At 33.9% G+C, this 17179-nt stretch overlaps 1 protein-coding gene across 1 annotated transcript; it reads left to right on the forward strand.

The window, feature by feature from the left end:
• Positions 1-522: 522 nt before the first annotated feature.
• Positions 523-16835, forward strand: LOC129282787 (ras-related protein Rab-35-like). Its single transcript, XM_054918650.2, has 6 exons — positions 523-571; positions 2264-2314; positions 3136-3259; positions 5304-5428; positions 6209-6333; positions 12037-16835. Exons 1-6 carry the CDS (start codon positions 523-525, stop codon positions 12169-12171), a joined length of 609 nt encoding a protein of 202 aa, XP_054774625.2. The 3' UTR covers positions 12172-16835.
• The last annotated feature ends 344 nt before the right edge of the window (positions 16836-17179 follow it).

A 17179-nucleotide genomic window follows, 5' to 3' on the forward strand; every position in this document is an offset into this window, starting at 1 on the left:
TCACGAATTGGTTAATTTGTTTTTGTACATCTACATGTATCAAGTATTCTATTGGTTTGTACCAGTTGGTAATTCAAAACAGATTTTCCTATAAATTGAAACAAAGTTTGATCCCTCCTGATGATGCAAAATTGCCATTGTTGTACTTATTGCACAACATGATTGAATTGTTAAAGAGTTTCCTTGAATGTTGTCAAATCTGCAAATATTGAAATATTGTGTGATTCATACAATAAAATAAAAAGAAATACATGTACATGTACATGTAATGAGCATGCAATATCATGAAATCTCTCTATTGCAGATGTTTTTGCATACATGTACAAGCCTATACAGTGTAGATCTATTTTGTGTCAAGCATAAGTTTGAAATATCAATTATTTGTATTATTTTGGCCTTTTCAGGGCTATGCTGTTTAATTTTCTCTTCAATATGAGACAAGATTTCCATCTAATGTAACTTGTTGTTAGGGTGGACTTAAACTTAAAAAGGTGGCTTTAATTGAGTGTTTTCAAGCCCAACATGACACACCCCAATCTGAGTCTTATTAACGTTGCAACTGCTAATTCTTGTATGCCAAATTTGCTGCATTTGTCATTGATTTCAGAAAGAATGCCACCAGTTGATATTTGGCAGTTTATCAAGGCTACTTTGAAATATACAGCCAAGTACTTGTTAAATGTATAGCCAATCTGTTAAAAATTTGAGAAAATAATGAAATTAAAGGGGAAGTTCACCCAGAAGAAACGTTTGTTGTAAAAATAGCAGAAAAAATAATTAAAAATAGTGGTGGAGGTTTGAGGAAAATCCGTTAAAGATTAAGAAAGTTATTAAAATTCTTAATTTTGGATTTGTGACGTCATAAACGAGCACCTGCCCATATGTTATATGATATAAAATCATGAATAATTGTGATTTTCATTTTTTTAATGGTTCCTGATGACGTATTTTCGTTTTCTTTTCATGATCGGGTGTGAAGTGATTTGTCCATATATATGAAAGTAGTCCTACAGTAAAAACCATTCTCAATTTTTTGAGAAAATTACATTTCATTGATTCTTTTTACCATTTGCTACATGTAGATGTAGGAATGATGCTCGCATGTGATGTCACAAATCAAATAATTAAAATTCGTACAACTTTTTAATTCTTTGATGGATTTTTCTCAAAACTTCAGCAATATTTTAAAATGATTTTTCCTGCTTATTTTACAAAAAACTTTTTGTCAGGGTGAACTTCCCCTTTAACTTGCTGCACCTCCAAAGTTTGTGGAGGGGGTTCACAGGCATTGAAAACATGTTGAACCTGCAAGTTTTACCGTACATGTGCTGTAGCTGCTTTATAATTATTTGTAGTTAATAAACAGAAAATTATGATGCTGGAATCCTGGAACCCAAAGCGGGTTAGTGTATGCCTTTATACATTCAATCAATAAATGTAGTTCCCCTGCCTCAATGCTACATGTAACTGTATTCATATAGTTTCATGATTATTATTATTTTAGAAGGTACATGCAGTAAATTTATTAATGAACACAAATTATACATTATATATTCTGTGGAAATTTTCACTTTTAAACTACAGTACATCAACATTTACTAACATGAAGGCCTAGAAGCCTACATGTACACTATATGCTCAGTAGTGTAGCATATTGAGAGAGATACATGTAGATCTACATACATGTATTTATGTGTGTAAATGTAGCTACAGTGCAAAAGATTTATTGCCCTGTCCATAGATTACAGCTGCACTATACTTTTTGTTTCATATTGTTGCGATAACTCATGTACATGTAGATCAAAGAATTAAAAGGCACTACATATACCTACATGTATATGCCTGACATACATGTAAAGTCAGCTGCTGAGCAAAGAACCCAGTCCTGTGTGATTGATTCAGCCACAGATCCTTGTACTTGTATGTCATTGTTTAAATTTATAGGAAAAGTATTAACTGTGGAGTGAAGCAATTTAGGGTTGCTTTGTCAGATGACATTGCCATTGATGATACTATTGGTCAATAAAAGAGCTGTGCCTTTATCATGAAGCCCCAAAGTTGACACCTGACATGTTTTTTTTTCTAACTCGTTCCCACAACTTTAATACTCTGGCTTGATCCCTTGACTTACAATGTATATTAACTTATTACTTCTATTTAATGACTTGTTCCCTTGAATTATGATATTAACCCTTTCCCTCATGATTTTTTTTGTATGACTTCACTTAAAATTGCATTTTCTATCTGTGTTTTCTGATTGCAGGTGTAGGAAAAAGTAGTCTTCTTTTGAGATTTGCAGACAACACATTTTCAGGTAAGTTGGAAACCAGGTATATCACTTGTTGTAAGAAGTACTGCAAAAGTGTAAAATGCCATGGTTTTCTTTAGCGGGAGGGGGGGGGGGGTGGTCAGTATGGGACATTGCCCAAGTATATTTAATCTGATAAAGGTAAAAAACAAACCTCCATCTTTTAGGAAGATTAAACAAATTGTCAAAGAAGAAAAATGTACAAAAGATGTAGTTTGTATGTTCAGGTATCAATATCATCCCGTCTATAAACTTCTATACTTCTTTTGGAGTGCCTTTTAGAAAGTGATTATGATTGCATTGTTTATTGATATTTACCTACTTTCCTCTCATTTATGTGTAAAGAATTGTCAGAAAAAGTTTTTTTTTCTCATAGGCTACACACATTCTCTCTAAACATGTATCTTTCTGTTTTTTAGATCCTTTCTCCTCCCCCCCCCCCATTCTTACCAAAATTTGGCAGTATGATTTTATCTTTCTTCAATTTTTGCCTCTTGTTCTTATCTGTTAAATTTCTCTTTTGGAAATTGCATGTACATGTACATGTACACAGTACCAATGTGTTTTCTATTGTAAAAAATGATAAATTACCAATCTTGTAAAAAAATATGAATAAGGATATTATACGTTTTAGAGGTATGGTTACTGTTGTGATGGATGTGTTCTAGTAGCAATAAACTGATAGTTTGCATAAGTGTGTACCACTATCGAGTTTGCTTTTTTATGCATATCCAGTTTCCTTTCGTAGTTTCGATTATCCCCTCAACAGTCATTTAATTGATTCATTCATACAAATCTATGTACTTTTCCTCCTTTTGTTTTTCCAGGTTCCTATATTACAACTATTGGTGTAGATTTCAAAATCAGGACGATCGATGTCAAAGGTGAAAAGGTCAAGTTACAGATCTGGGACACGGCGGGACAAGAGCGATTCAGAACCATCACATCAACGTAAGGGGTGGCAAATTAGGACTGTACATGTACTGTGCATTTGTAGGCTTGGACCAGTATTCGGTTCAATACTTTTGCTACAATTTTAAGTATTTTACGTGAGCAGTATCCTGCTTTTAAAAGTTAAATTCCATTATTTCAATTGCCCTTTTTAGCCAAGTATTTAAATCTGTCAGCCCCATACCAGGCTTAAAGTTTGGCTAGCATGCAGTTTACAAAAGTACATACTCTGTACACATGGTCACCCGTGCTGCTTAGTCTGCTGTGCAAACCCTTCACTCGAGTTAAGGGTCTGAAATGTGCACCCTACTCATGCCTTGTGTACTGAAGGCCCTCTCGCTCAGGATTGAAACAGCAAGTATTGTATGTGCTAGTCTTTGCGTGGAGACACACTTGCTGATCAAAATTTCAATCAGGGTCTGTGCCTGTAGACAATGTGCTGCTCACAGGCGGATACATACACGTATGTAAATTTTGCATAATTAGCTGTGATATTTTGATGTTACAATGCTTAGTATGGCTTGATAGAGTAAATACGTTTGACCCTGCGATTGACCATTGAGCAGTCTTTCAAAAACCACCCTTTTTCTTGTAAATCAGTGTTTTTGATACCCTTAATTAGTGAAAGCGCAGCCCGCGTCCAAAACGGAAAAAAAAAACACCCCTTTAAACACGTTTTTTTGTCATGCATGTGTACAGCAATATATTTGACTGCCAACCCCCCCCCCCCCCGGGGGTAATTGATTGGATGAGAGCAAGTTGTGCACTCATATCAACTTTTGTGTAACAAGACCCCCGGTTCTTATGTCATTTGTATACGGTGTACATGTATGTATGAGTTATAAAGGACATCTTCTGACATGCGACATTAGGTCATGCGAATTGCTAGCATGAGTCAACATATCAATATTCAATGAAATGCACTCTTTGCTATTAAAACTTCATGTCATTTGGGACACTCGACTGCATGCATACATTGTACATGTAAATCCATGTACTGACAGCATTTTAAACTGTTTTATGGAGACAAGGCAAAGAGTAGAGCTCTGCCTCCTCCACTTCTATAAAGGAAATAAAAGTTAAAGAGAAAATTGTGATGATGTTTATGATAATGAGGAGTAAGACTTCAGAAAGTTGTTAATTCTGGAGCAGGTTTGGTATGGCTGTAGCATATGGCTGTACCTGTTTATTTGAATAGTGGCAGAGTAAGGGCAAGATATATGAGAGCGACGGCATGGGGGAAAGTCAGGGAATTATTTAGATAACTCCCATGGAAAGATGTGGAGAATGTTGAAAGTCAACATTTCAATCTCATATTCTCTCCATCTCAAAATACATGTACTCTGTAGAGGGTTGTGTTTGGATTGGGTGCATTATAATGCTCAACCTAAAAGTACACTCACATTTCTGGTATTTACTTTAAATTCATTATCATTATCAAGGTGGATGAATGACAAAATTAATTCCTTGTTCAACCAGAATCTGTTAAGTATATTAAATTCAAGGATACCACTTAAGACTAAAATCAGAATTCCTATTTTTTCCAATAAATAAACACCTTATTTCTGTTATTGTGTGTACAATAGGCCCAGCCCTGATAGTTTTCCCCACCTACAGTATTGTCGTCGATTGTGGCATCTGTGAACATTTCATTTGGTCTTGCTGTAAAAGATAGATTTTATAGTAATCACTGTTCAAGTTTTTTGCCTCCAATACATAACTTGAAACTCATCCTTAACCTTTGAATCAAATATAAACCAATCATGATACATGTACAGTAGATCTTCCTACAATATATACCCTTGTGCTTGTCACAATACTAAAAGACCAAATAGTATACTTTTAGAGCAAAGCAATGCGTATGTATCTATTTGCCTGAAAATACAAAATATCCAATTTATTGTATTACTAGCATGTACAATGTACCTGAGTTTTAATGGTTTATTTTAATGATATATTTTCATAGATTTTGTATTTTGTTTGGAATGAACTACACTGGCTTTATATAAAATGATGTTCATATTGATGATGTGACTGCTTGCAGGTATTACAGAGGGACACATGGAGTGATAGTAGTCTATGATGTATGTAGTGCAGAATCATTTGTCAACGTGAAGAGATGGCTCTATGAAATAGATCAGAATTGTGAAGACGTCAGTAGGATATTAGGTAAGTATGACTCTTAGAGGGGCTTCACACCTTGGCCGAACCACAACTATGGAAAGCCAGCAACGCCAACATCTAAAAGACATGATTGTTCAAAATATTTTCTCTATATGCTGTATATTCTTGTCTGATATGGGTAAATAATATATGATACATTGGATTGCCATACATTATTTGCTTTAATACTCTGGCTATTAAAATTATCTAGGTATGACAGCCCCTTCGGAGATAAGTGATACTATGATTACCACTGGTGAAGTGTAGGACAAATTATCTCTTTTGATAGCAATGAATCATTCTAAAGCGAGGTTGAACTTCAATCATATTTAGTTCTTCCTTTCTGTTTGACAGTTGCCTACATAAAACATTCCTTTTATTTTTCTGTTTCTATTGAAACTGTTGTAATAGGACAGACTTCCCATTCTATAGGTACCTGGGAATGAATGGTCTAACTATAAAAAGCACTTGATAACCATTCATTGTATTAAGTTCCGAATCACCGCTGTTATAGTTAGGCTTACTTTTGACTTGAGTGCCATCTATCCAAGCCAAACCAAAAAGTATCAAGGACAAGATTTGAAATAAAAATGTTTGATTTAGCTGGCAATAATAATGCAACAACAACAATAATTATGATAATAATAATAAGTAATAATAATGATTATCATCATCCTCATTGTTGTCATCATCATCATCATCATGTTATTTCTAATGGGCTTGACGTATGCATTGTACATAGTACACTGACAGTTATTCTTTGCATTATTTGTCTGTCTCCCTCAGTTGGCAATAAGAATGATGCACCAGACAGGAAAGTTGTTGAGACGGAAGACGCCCAGAAGTTTGCAGAACAGATGAATATTCAACTCTATGAAACTAGTGCAAAGGAAAACATTAATGTAGAAGAGGTATACTATATCAGAAAAGGCTTCAAACTGTCACCTGTTATCTATACATTAATAAGCTATAATAGTCTCTATTAATATTTGTATATAATCATTCATATAAAACCCTGCATGCAAATTCAATTGTATATTCATATAGGCGTAATATATACATGTAGTTGCCTTGTTTGATTTGTTAGGTGTAAAGTAATTGTTAATAACAAAATACAGCATCAGTTTTTTATTTTATTTTGCGAAACCCAGTGAGGGGGAGGGAGCAGGGTCGGTGAAGTTTATGGAAATAGGACAATTCTCAAATCTAATATATATGTATTTTTTAAAATATGGTAATTCAATCTCATTAGTTTTTTTTTAAGCTAGGGATTAGGAGAGAATTAAGTTTTTAGTTATTTTACTGTAGTATATGGACTTTTAAAAATTTTAGTTACTATTATGCTTTTCACACTGCATTTCCTTAACCCCATACTTTCCTTAATCCCGGACTATCCTCAACCCCATACTATCTTTTTTTTGGTTTCACACTGTCTTTTTAAACCCTATACTATTTGCTTAATAGCCGGGGTTAACGCCTTAACCCCCGACTATCGTACAGCTCATGAATATTTATGATTTTTGCCTTACAGAGTGTGATTAACGTGCAATTTTGACTTTTGTGATTGGCTAATGCTTAGCCCCACTTTTCCTTAGCCCGGTTTCATTTCACACTGCATCTCTAAGCTCCGCAATAAAGCCGGCTAACCTTGCTTTTTTGCAGGGCCAGATATTACTGTACTATTTACCATGCTAGCCCACTTTGCTATAAAAACGTACTGTGAAACTGAAGAGGGCTAAGCTTAACCCTTGGAAATTAGTGAGGCTAAGACCCCCCTTTTTTCCTAGGGTTAAGGAAAATATGTGCAGTGTGAAAAGCATATATTTTTAAAGAAAAGTTCTAAGGATGAAGAAAAAATATCTACATCATTCAAAACAACTTAAAGGAGAATGAAACCCTTGAAACCAGCTGAATCAATATCAAAGAGAAAAATCAAAGAAACATATTGTTGAAAGTTTGAGGAAGATTGAATGAATAATAAGAAAGTTATGAGCATTTGAATATTGAGATCACTAATGCCATGTAGATCCTCCCATTGGCAATGCGACCAAGATCTGTGATGTCACACACGTACAACTCCCTCATTGCTTTAGTACCGGTACTTATTTCACTTATATTCTCACTTTTATAGAATCTATCACAAGGTGAGGTGTTCTCTTTATGAGAGGGCAAGTACAGAGGTTTCACAACATTATATCATTGATGAATCGTTTGTCATATGATTAGAAAGAGCAAAAAGAGATGTTTTGGGGTATATTTTCAGTGTCCAAAAGGGGAGAGTTGTTCATCTGTGATATCATAGATCTTGGTTGCGTTGCCAATGGGAGGATCTCCATAGCATTAGTGATCTCGACATTCAAATGCTCATAACTCTTCTATTGCTAGTCCTATTTTACTCAAACTTTTGTTGATCTTATTCTTTGATTTTTCTGCTTTCACTAAAGCTAACTTGCTCCAAGAGTTTCATTCTCCTTTAAGTAGGTTATATTTAGGTTGGAGCGAGTAGAAAGTATTGTATGTAGCATTTTTTGGGACTGGACGAATATTATTGTTTGTCAAAATAAGGTAAATAGTATAAAGTGGAGAAAAACACAATACCATCATCTTTCAAGAAATTTGGGCAAAATAAGAGGTAATAAATTCATTTTATCTTGAAGACATAATCTAATGCATATTTGGTTGAAATTGGTAGGTTCTATTTCTTAGCCAAAAATAGCCAAACATTCTTTGAAGCATCAAAGGAATTTGATGTCTTAGAGTTATATTGTCAATATTATGTTCATAAAAGATTTCACAATGATCAAGGGTCAAAATTCATTTTTTAAATGATATTTTTCAAGGAATTAAAGAAACAGTTTTCCTTAATAACATGTCAGACTGCGATCTGACGTGATAATAAAGTTTAGTTTTAGTTTCAGTTATAGTAGATAGCTTTCTCCTGTTGATGTACATCCTGAGTCATTCAGGCTGCATTCATACAAATTTATAAGCTGCAAAATACAATCATGATAACAAAACAATGTTTTTTTTTAAATCACCATTCCTACTGGGCAGTGTTCATATGAGCTTTATGTATCAACCTGTTATTAAAAGAATAGTTTATTTTAGAAAAAGCAATGAGGGCTCTTGCAAGTGATGATCATCGCTCAATGCATGCTTCTCTATTATTTGCAGCATATTGCATAGTTCTGATATTCTGAACCACGTACCGTAGATAAATATTGGTGTTTTCATTTCAAGGCAATGCATCATGATTACAATCTGTATTGAGCTTTTCATTCCATCAATTCTGGTAAGCTTAATATTAAGCTTCAAATATTTACATTTTCAGTCATTTTAAATGAAAAAAATGTATGAATGCAACCATGCTTTATTAAAGTCAAACCCTGAGCCTGGGCAGAATGATAATTATTTAAAAAGCTTGCTCGTAGGGAATATTAACTGGGAGTATTCTTTGATGCTCTAACAAATCAATCAGGTTATTCTGACACTTGCGTGCTTGCTCTTTCTAAGTTTTCATTTATAGGATAATTCTTTATTAAGTATTAGTTTTCATTCAGACTTTAAAGTAATATTAAAAGTAGTTAGATTTGAAATGTACTATCTTTTTAATGTTTAAAAATTACTGCATGTCTTTGGTCTGATTCAGATTAGAAAGAAACCCTAATATTATTAATGGTACATTAGAAGTAGAATCTAAGCTGTATTATGCATGATAAGATTCACATAATTCTTTTAAGTAGTTATAGCGTGTACATGTAATTAATATCATGTTTTGCATGTGTAAATGCAACATATATATTTCAAACTGATGATATCCATTATTTCAAATCATAATATTGATTTTATCACAATTGAGTTCTTTATGAGTAAAATCTTTTTTTTCTGTGTTATTGCATCATTAATCTAACTCCCAATCCGGGGTTCGTCATCAATAATTTTATTAATTTCACAGAAATTATATATCTCTTAACAATAGTCGGGGAATTGAGTATTGTGCTTATTTTTCATTTGATCTCAAACAGACTTACTGAATCCATTGCTTCCCTTCCTGTTGTTTTCTTTTCTCTGCCTCTCTAGATGTTTAATGGAATCACTGCATTAGTCTTAAAGCAAAAACTTGAAAATCAAGCAAAGCTGAATGCTCCAAATGACAACGGCAAAGTTGATCTAGTTAAGAGGGGGAAGGGCAAGAAAGGAAAATGCTGTGGTAAATGAAAGCAGCTTGGACCTCCTAGATATATACCGCCCCATCATACTCTTTACGTTTTTTGCCAGTCTGTGTCGAAACTTAACCTACGAACAAGAAATCTTTGATTGAGGTGTCCACCCACCCGCTCTGCGTTGCAACAGTGAAAGCCCCGTCGGATGAAGTCCTGATCACATGAGCCATAAAGAGCTACATGTATGATAGAGATCAGCGTCTGTGCGATTGTGTAGGTTGCAAGGTGCTTTTAGGATTAAACACGGTGTGTGTGAATGTGCTTGTTCAGCCCAGCCGAGGAATGGAGTCAACTGAGGATGTCCTTAAGAGTTGAAGGCAACAGTTCAACCTGAGATCAAAGACTGCAGATGAACCCTTTCCTCAACATGCTTAATACTTTGAAGTATGCTCACCCTAGCATGATATGCAATTTTTTTCTCAAGGAATGTGCCAGGCTGCAAGCAAGATCTTAGTCCTGAACACGTCAACGAGGCCTTCAAATTCTATTCCCCTCAAAGTTTATCTAGTGGAGTCCAAATATATTATCTTGCATTGGTCTGAAGGATTGCTTATTAGTGTAAATGTACACTATTGGGATGTGCTGGGAATGGTTGAGAGTGAAATGTAGTGGATTCTTTACATGCAATCTCTGTATATCAGCAGGGTAGACTTTATTTCATTTGACTAATGTGATTCATTCTCTTAGATATCATTTGCATAAATATTTACATGCCATATGAAAAGACCAATAACATTCAGTTTATGTAACAGCATTTTCTTTTCTTTTTATTTGCAAATTTTACATAATTCACTTCAGTATGTATTTTCAACATCATTTATGTAACTTTTCTCTCAGACTAAAAAAATAACTCATGGCAAAGTATTGATGCTTCTTTGGTTCGTTTAATTGTAGCAAGAAGCTTGCTTTGCTTTCATTTTTCCAAAGTTCATGTATTTACATTTTTGAAAAAATACCATTGTTAAATGTATTGAAATCATCCTTCTGAATATGTGGTAATATGTTGTAATATCTGCAGTCCGCCACCTGTTCTTGAAGTATACTGAAAATTCAAAATAAATTTTATAAGACCTACACTGGTGGAAACGGGTCAAATCAGAAAGCAGAATGGCAATAATGTGAGAGATATCATACAGGAATTTCAAAAACCTGGCAATTAAAAAAATTGTACCAGGAATCATTTATGTACAGGCATGTACTTCAAACAAGCAAGTTCAGTTACATCTTTTGCTGTGGCCAATGACAACTTCCACCATTTGTTGCAGTGAAAACACAGAAGATTTTATACTAAAAGAACAGTCCTCAAACGTGTACTCCCTTTCAGGAACATGCTGAATGCCAAGAGTTATCACAATAAAAAAGTCATATTTCATTGGCCAGACACGATGTGTTCTTCAAATATTGATAACTTTCTTATTATTGGTCCGATTCATTTCAAATTTTTGCCAGTCTCTAAAATGTATTGATTGTGTATCTGCTGTTCTATGAATGATTCCCTTTAATTGCAGTGTTATCCTGACAAAATTCCTCCTGTAAACAATGTGAAGTCATTTTCAATGAAATTGCAGAAAGACTTTATTTTACAGAATAACCAAAAGTCATTGTAAAGTTAACATGAATGTACATGTAAGAGTCCAATATTTTTTTTCAACTTTTGAAGAAATACTGCTTTTTTTTTTTCAAATCCTGTGTGATGGAAAAAAATTAAGAGACCACTATAAATATTGATAGTGATTTTTATAAACCACTGATAATCTCAAATGAATAATCAATTCTTGTATGAAATTGATATGAACTTGTACAATGATAATTATATTCTATTTTCATGGTGTGAGACATTAGATTATACGAAAAATCTTTGACGAATAGCAGTTTTTGTGATTGAGAAATCGCTCTTTGAGCTAATAAGCTAAAAATAAAACAATTTTGATGAATTTTATTGATATTTCAGTGTATAAACGATAACATTCTACTTTTATCTAGCACTTGCATTATGGCAGATGAGAAATATGAGTTGATTAAACAAAGCACTGGTTGGCAGAAGTGGAATTAGTGTAGTTGTACCAACTTGACTTGCAATCAGAGAGTCATGTTTGAATCCCACCCATTGTTCGTTGGTAAGGCATCGATTTACAATGTTCCACTCTCCACCCAGGTGTTGAATGGTTTCCTGGTACAGTGTGAACACCAATGTTGCATCAATTTGAGCGACTTGATTGGTCTTTGCTGGAATACTCCCCATTGAGTGGAGATTGTGTCAGGCATAACACTGTATGGTAAAAACCAGAATCCGGCGCTTATACGCTAAGTGCTGTAGAAAAGCAGATCACTATCATTATTTCATTTGTATGGTATGAATAGCATTATTTCTATGCATGTATTTTTGATCAGATGTTCAGCGCTGTCACAACGTTGGTGTTACTGGATAAGAAAGAGAAGAACCTTGCTCGCCAGAACTCTCAGCACGAGGGCAATGTCTTGAATATCAAAGAGGGGGGCAAGTCGCGGAAAGGGGGCTGCTGTTAGTGCTTTTTTTTGTGTTTTGAATCTTCACATCTTCCAAGAATCGGGCTCAGCAGGGCTTCGTATGGTTTTCAGATTTTTTTTTTTTACAAGTTGACTTTTGAGACCTGGGCAAGGATACAGTATCAAAGTTTTCTTTTTAAAGAATATATCTATGTATAAGTGTTTGTTTTTTTATATAGAGAATCGTATTTTGGCAATTGGCTAGAGAGAAATATATCATGAAATAATTCTTCTTTATATTGAAAATACACAGCGACGCTACCAGTATCGAAAGTAGGTTAACAATTTATAGTCCAATGAATTGTAAATTTGCAATTTATTGTAGACCCCGATGAAGAAAAATCAAATGATTTTGCTATTATTTTCAAAATGCATATTTATTGCAATACCCCAAATGTGTAGCTTTCATATATACCTTGGCACTAATTGAATGAATATCAAGATGAAGAAGAAATTAGTGAAAGGATCTTGTGATTTTATGTCCGAGAATCATGAATAAAGTAATGAGAGTATTCCAATGAGGTATCAATTTTATCTTTGAATTTAAAAAATATGATATGAAATGAAAGCAAAAAAATTATTTGACATCTGGCCTTGTTAGAAGGTTACAGCACATGGATTATGTGGTCGGCTGTGCGTTTCAGCATGCTAAACTATCGCCCGCAAATAGAAGAAAAATTATTTCTTGGTATATTTCTGTTTTCCTAACTCATTCATTGCCAAACTACAATTAGATTTCTTAATTGGAAACACACAGTGGGAACATTCTCTCTTGTATTGTGAACTTCAGTATATGCACACTATATTAAAAAAAAGTTTGAAGAACATATTTATATTCCAACAGGATTGCATCAGTGCATTTGTCGGATCAGTAGAGGATTGATTGAAAAGACTTTCACAATTGAATAAGCAACTTTTTTGCAACAATTTTGTGATCGTGTTCACAATATATTGTAACCGAGTGGATGCCAAATGTTGTATGACCAATAGAGTACCAAAGCGAGGATGTCAGTTGCCTTGGTGTCATAGCGGCCTGGTTCTAAACATAGAGCTATTACAGATGAACCCGCCGAATGAAAGAGTGTTTCTCATAGGAGAAAATGGCTGCTATCGGAATTTGATCGCTTGCAACCTATTTTACGAGCCAAAGTCATTTGCAAATACAAATGTGTACAGACGATCGTCAGCTGCTACTCTGTCTAGAACCAGCCTGCCATGAAACCATGGCAACTGACGTCACACTCTGGTACTCTATTGCAAAATCCCTAGTAGATCCACAAGTCGTGAATTTCAGAAATGCCTTTGATCATGGTGCACAAATGCAATGCATGATAGTGCTGTGCTGGTAACCAGGGGCGGATCTGGCCATTGTAGACTCAGTACTGTGGATTGGCCCACCATTGTGTTCAGACGATGTGGCCAGTGAGATGGTAGCGTATCTTACCCGGCTTGATACGCCAATGCCTTGAATATTTCTACACTGAAAAGGTTTTTTTTTATCTAGTATGAAATATATCAATGCTCAAAATAGTATATCGACTAATGAGTTGGAATAATGGTACATTTTGTCTTAGTAATTGTTGTGTGATAGGACTTGCACATTAACCTCTTGAAAATAATGCTGCATTAATATCCGTAAAGATATGTTAGTCTTCGGTTATAATTATATAGATATTTGGAGTATTTGAGAAGCAAAGATGAGATGTATCTTAAAGTTTAGTCATTTATTCAGAAAGCCCCTTTATTATGGACCAACTTTTTGTGCATTCCTTTCAATTTGATAACTATTTCATAATCTCACCCAAGTGATTTTTCTTTATAAAGGAGTGCAAAAAAATTGAACTAAGAAGGAGAAAAATGTGCTTTATTATAACATGTGAGGATTCATAATAAACCTGTGTGTGAGTTCATTCAAATTAAAGATTTAAGTAAATGAAGGGAGTACTGGGTTTATATTCATTTGCCTTCGGTAACGCTCACCATCAGATCATTGTTTTGGAATTTCACCCATAGTTACAGATTCATTTCCAGATTCAGTGGGTCTTTGCACTTTCTATCAATCTGGGGATGTTTCTTTAAGGTCAAGTCCAATTCAACAGCAAGTTGATTTCAATCAACAAATGCAAATCAAACAAGCATAAAATTGAAAATCTTATCAAAATTAGTTTTAGAATGAGGAAAACACTTAAAATACAGTTATATGCACAACACAGGTTTAATATATGCTGATGGGAGAGTAAATTAAAAAATGCACAAACTATTTTGTTGTATTACGTTATATTTCAGATTTTGTAGATAAATTGGACACATGTTTTTATATAATTTCACCATTTTTCCATTATGGGAGAAAAAAATTGAATTCTTTCATGTAATAAAAAAAAGAAAGAAGTATTGTATGACTGTGACATCCTCTTCTCCTCCACTCGCATATAACTTTTTGGTGGAATATTAGCCAAATTTAAGCTTTATTAAACTTTCACATTGTCATAGCTTTAACATTTATTAAATTTTCAGTGTTTGGGTGATTTTTTTATTTTATTTTCATAAACTTTTGATTTGGGGGACTTGGCCTTGTAGAGTTGTATGACTTATTTGACCAAGTGGAATTTAGCAGGGCATGTGGGTCGCTCATTTAAATTTTTTTTTTTTTTTATCTGTTGGTTAAAGACAAATTCTTTCTTGCTATGATCCAAATGAAATTGTTTGATACACCATCATTGGTAACCCTTTTGTTGTTCAAATTTCCCAAACTACTATATTCCAGTCATTGCTTAAATAGTTCTACTTGACTTTCAGACAAACTTCATTCAACATGTCTCTTCTTTCATAATGTTGAATGTCTTTTGACCGGATTTACGCTTATTTTTGCTTTTAAAAATCCAATTTAAGTTGATCACAAATATTCAAAAATTTCTGCATTTTGTAGATGCCAGATTTGTAGAGAGTATTTCTATACTGTCACATTTAGTGTTCAGCCATCTTTATGTGTGGGTGTGTGAAAGGGTGTGTGAGGGGGGGGGGGATGGGAGATAGATTGGCAGTATCATATGTTTAGTCATTCATCCAATTACATCATCATCTTATTTCATCCCGACAATTATTTTTGTGTCCGTTTCAACCTTCCCACTGTGTGTTTACAGTTCACTGTGTTTATTGTATATGTATAATAATAAACATGTATCATAATATGTATGTATTATTGAGAAATATAATGTATTAACCTAAAGTTTGATAAATGTATCAATGAAAATATTATTGCTTGTAATTGATCATGTTGTTAAGGGAAAGGAAGAGGCAAGCTGACTGACATTTTGGAAGTATTTTGCAACTAATTTTTGAATATATGTACAGTGCACAATAGAATGTCATTTGATACTCAATGTTTATATATATAAATTTGAATGTATAGAAGGTCAGTCCATGGTGATCTTTTTTCATTATTATTTTATACTTATTGATAGTTAGAATCTATAGTATATTCTTGTATGTGGAATGATGGTACACAGATGGGGGGGGGGGGGGACAAACAGGACACTATTTGGAATATATGGTTGTACATGCATGTGCAAATAGGTTGATATTTATTTATTTTCTCCTTCCCTCGTTTGCGATGTAAGTGAAGCAAAATGTAGCCTCTTGTCCAGCTATCAGGAAAAATGCAATCTACCTTTGAAACTTATTTTGCACTTATGAAAGGCAAACATTTTGATTATGTGACATCACAAATGAGCAGCCCCTCCGTATGTCATGTGGTATAAACTATTAAAAAAGAAAAGAAAGAATTTTCTGAAAATTTTGAAAGTGATTGTAGTTTTACAGTGGATATATCATCAAACTCATTTCATATCCCTTTCTATAAGAAAAATGTTTTATTCATCATGTAATATTAAAAACTGGAATCTATGGAATTTGTATTACATATGATGGAGTTGCTTGCTCATGACAAATTCAATATTTTGAAAATTTGTAAATCCTATTCTTAGGATTCCATCAAATTTGACCAACATCTTCCTCTCTCTCTTTTTTTTTGCTTTCATTAAATCCAACTTGTCAGGGTGAACTTCCCCTTTAATATATTCATTAACTTTTGCCAGTGCCACACCTTTCCCCACCTCCATACTGTTTCTTATTGTGAATTTTCATCAACTATTCAGGTTCACAAAAAGAAGTCTGTCTGACATATGGGCATGTGCTTTTGGAAGTACATGTAAATATGTGTGAAGTTTTTGTATTTATTGAAACAATGGGCACATAATTTCCAAAATGATCGTCTACTTTTGACTGAGAATTATAATTGTAATGTATACTTTCATGTTTTTGATATGTATAGAAAAAGTTAAAAAACAGGAAGGGATGTACATTCTATAGGGATGGGGAGACCTATTTTTATGCTGTACAAATAATGGTACTTTTTGTGTCTATCAAAATGTAATTCTTTGTCTTTGTTAATGAAGTCCTTATGATTAATTATACTGTATTTTGGGAAAGTTGACTAAACTTTTATTACATTCTTGTGAGGTAGAATTTAGTTTCAGTTTACATTCTCTCTCTGCAATCCATTCAATAATTTTCTGTTTGTGATTGGAGGATTGTCTCTCAGATTGTAGATCAAATGTGCTTGCCTCATACAAATAAAATATTCAATGCATACTTCTGAATGAAAACGACAATCGTATTATTGCCTTGTTTCTTGTGTACACATCGTTTATATTTTGTGAGAGGGGGAAGGTGGGCGGGGGCAGTTAATCATGCTGCTGTTCACAGCTTCAACCACAAGCTTTCTTGACTCAATGATGCCCCATTTGCAATGTTATAATTGTAATTTTAGATGTCTTGAAAACTTTCCAGTCAGGGAAAAATCAGGGAATTTGATTAAAAAATACCTCAAATCAGGGAAAAATGCCTCAAATGAGGGGAAAAATCAGGGAATTTTTTTCAGCCCAAAAGTGAATGCACAGTAGTCAGACTCTGTTATATTTTGTTGCATATCAAAACAGCATCCATTGAA

This window comes from Lytechinus pictus, chromosome 2, assembly GCF_037042905.1.
Source record: "Lytechinus pictus isolate F3 Inbred chromosome 2, Lp3.0, whole genome shotgun sequence".
NCBI classification, from domain to species: Eukaryota; Metazoa; Echinodermata; class Echinoidea; order Temnopleuroida; family Toxopneustidae; genus Lytechinus; species Lytechinus pictus.

Coding starts and splice junctions, on each gene's coding strand:
- LOC129282787 (XM_054918650.2), top strand. CDS start 523: ATGACACACCCCAATCTGAGTCTTATTAACGTTGCAACTGCTAATTCT. Junction 2,315..3,135: donor TGCAGACAACACATTTTCAG/GTAAGTTGGAAA, acceptor TTGTTTTTCCAG/GTTCCTATATTACAACTATT. Junction 5,429..6,208: donor AGACGTCAGTAGGATATTAG/GTAAGTATGACT, acceptor TGTCTCCCTCAG/TTGGCAATAAGAATGATGCA.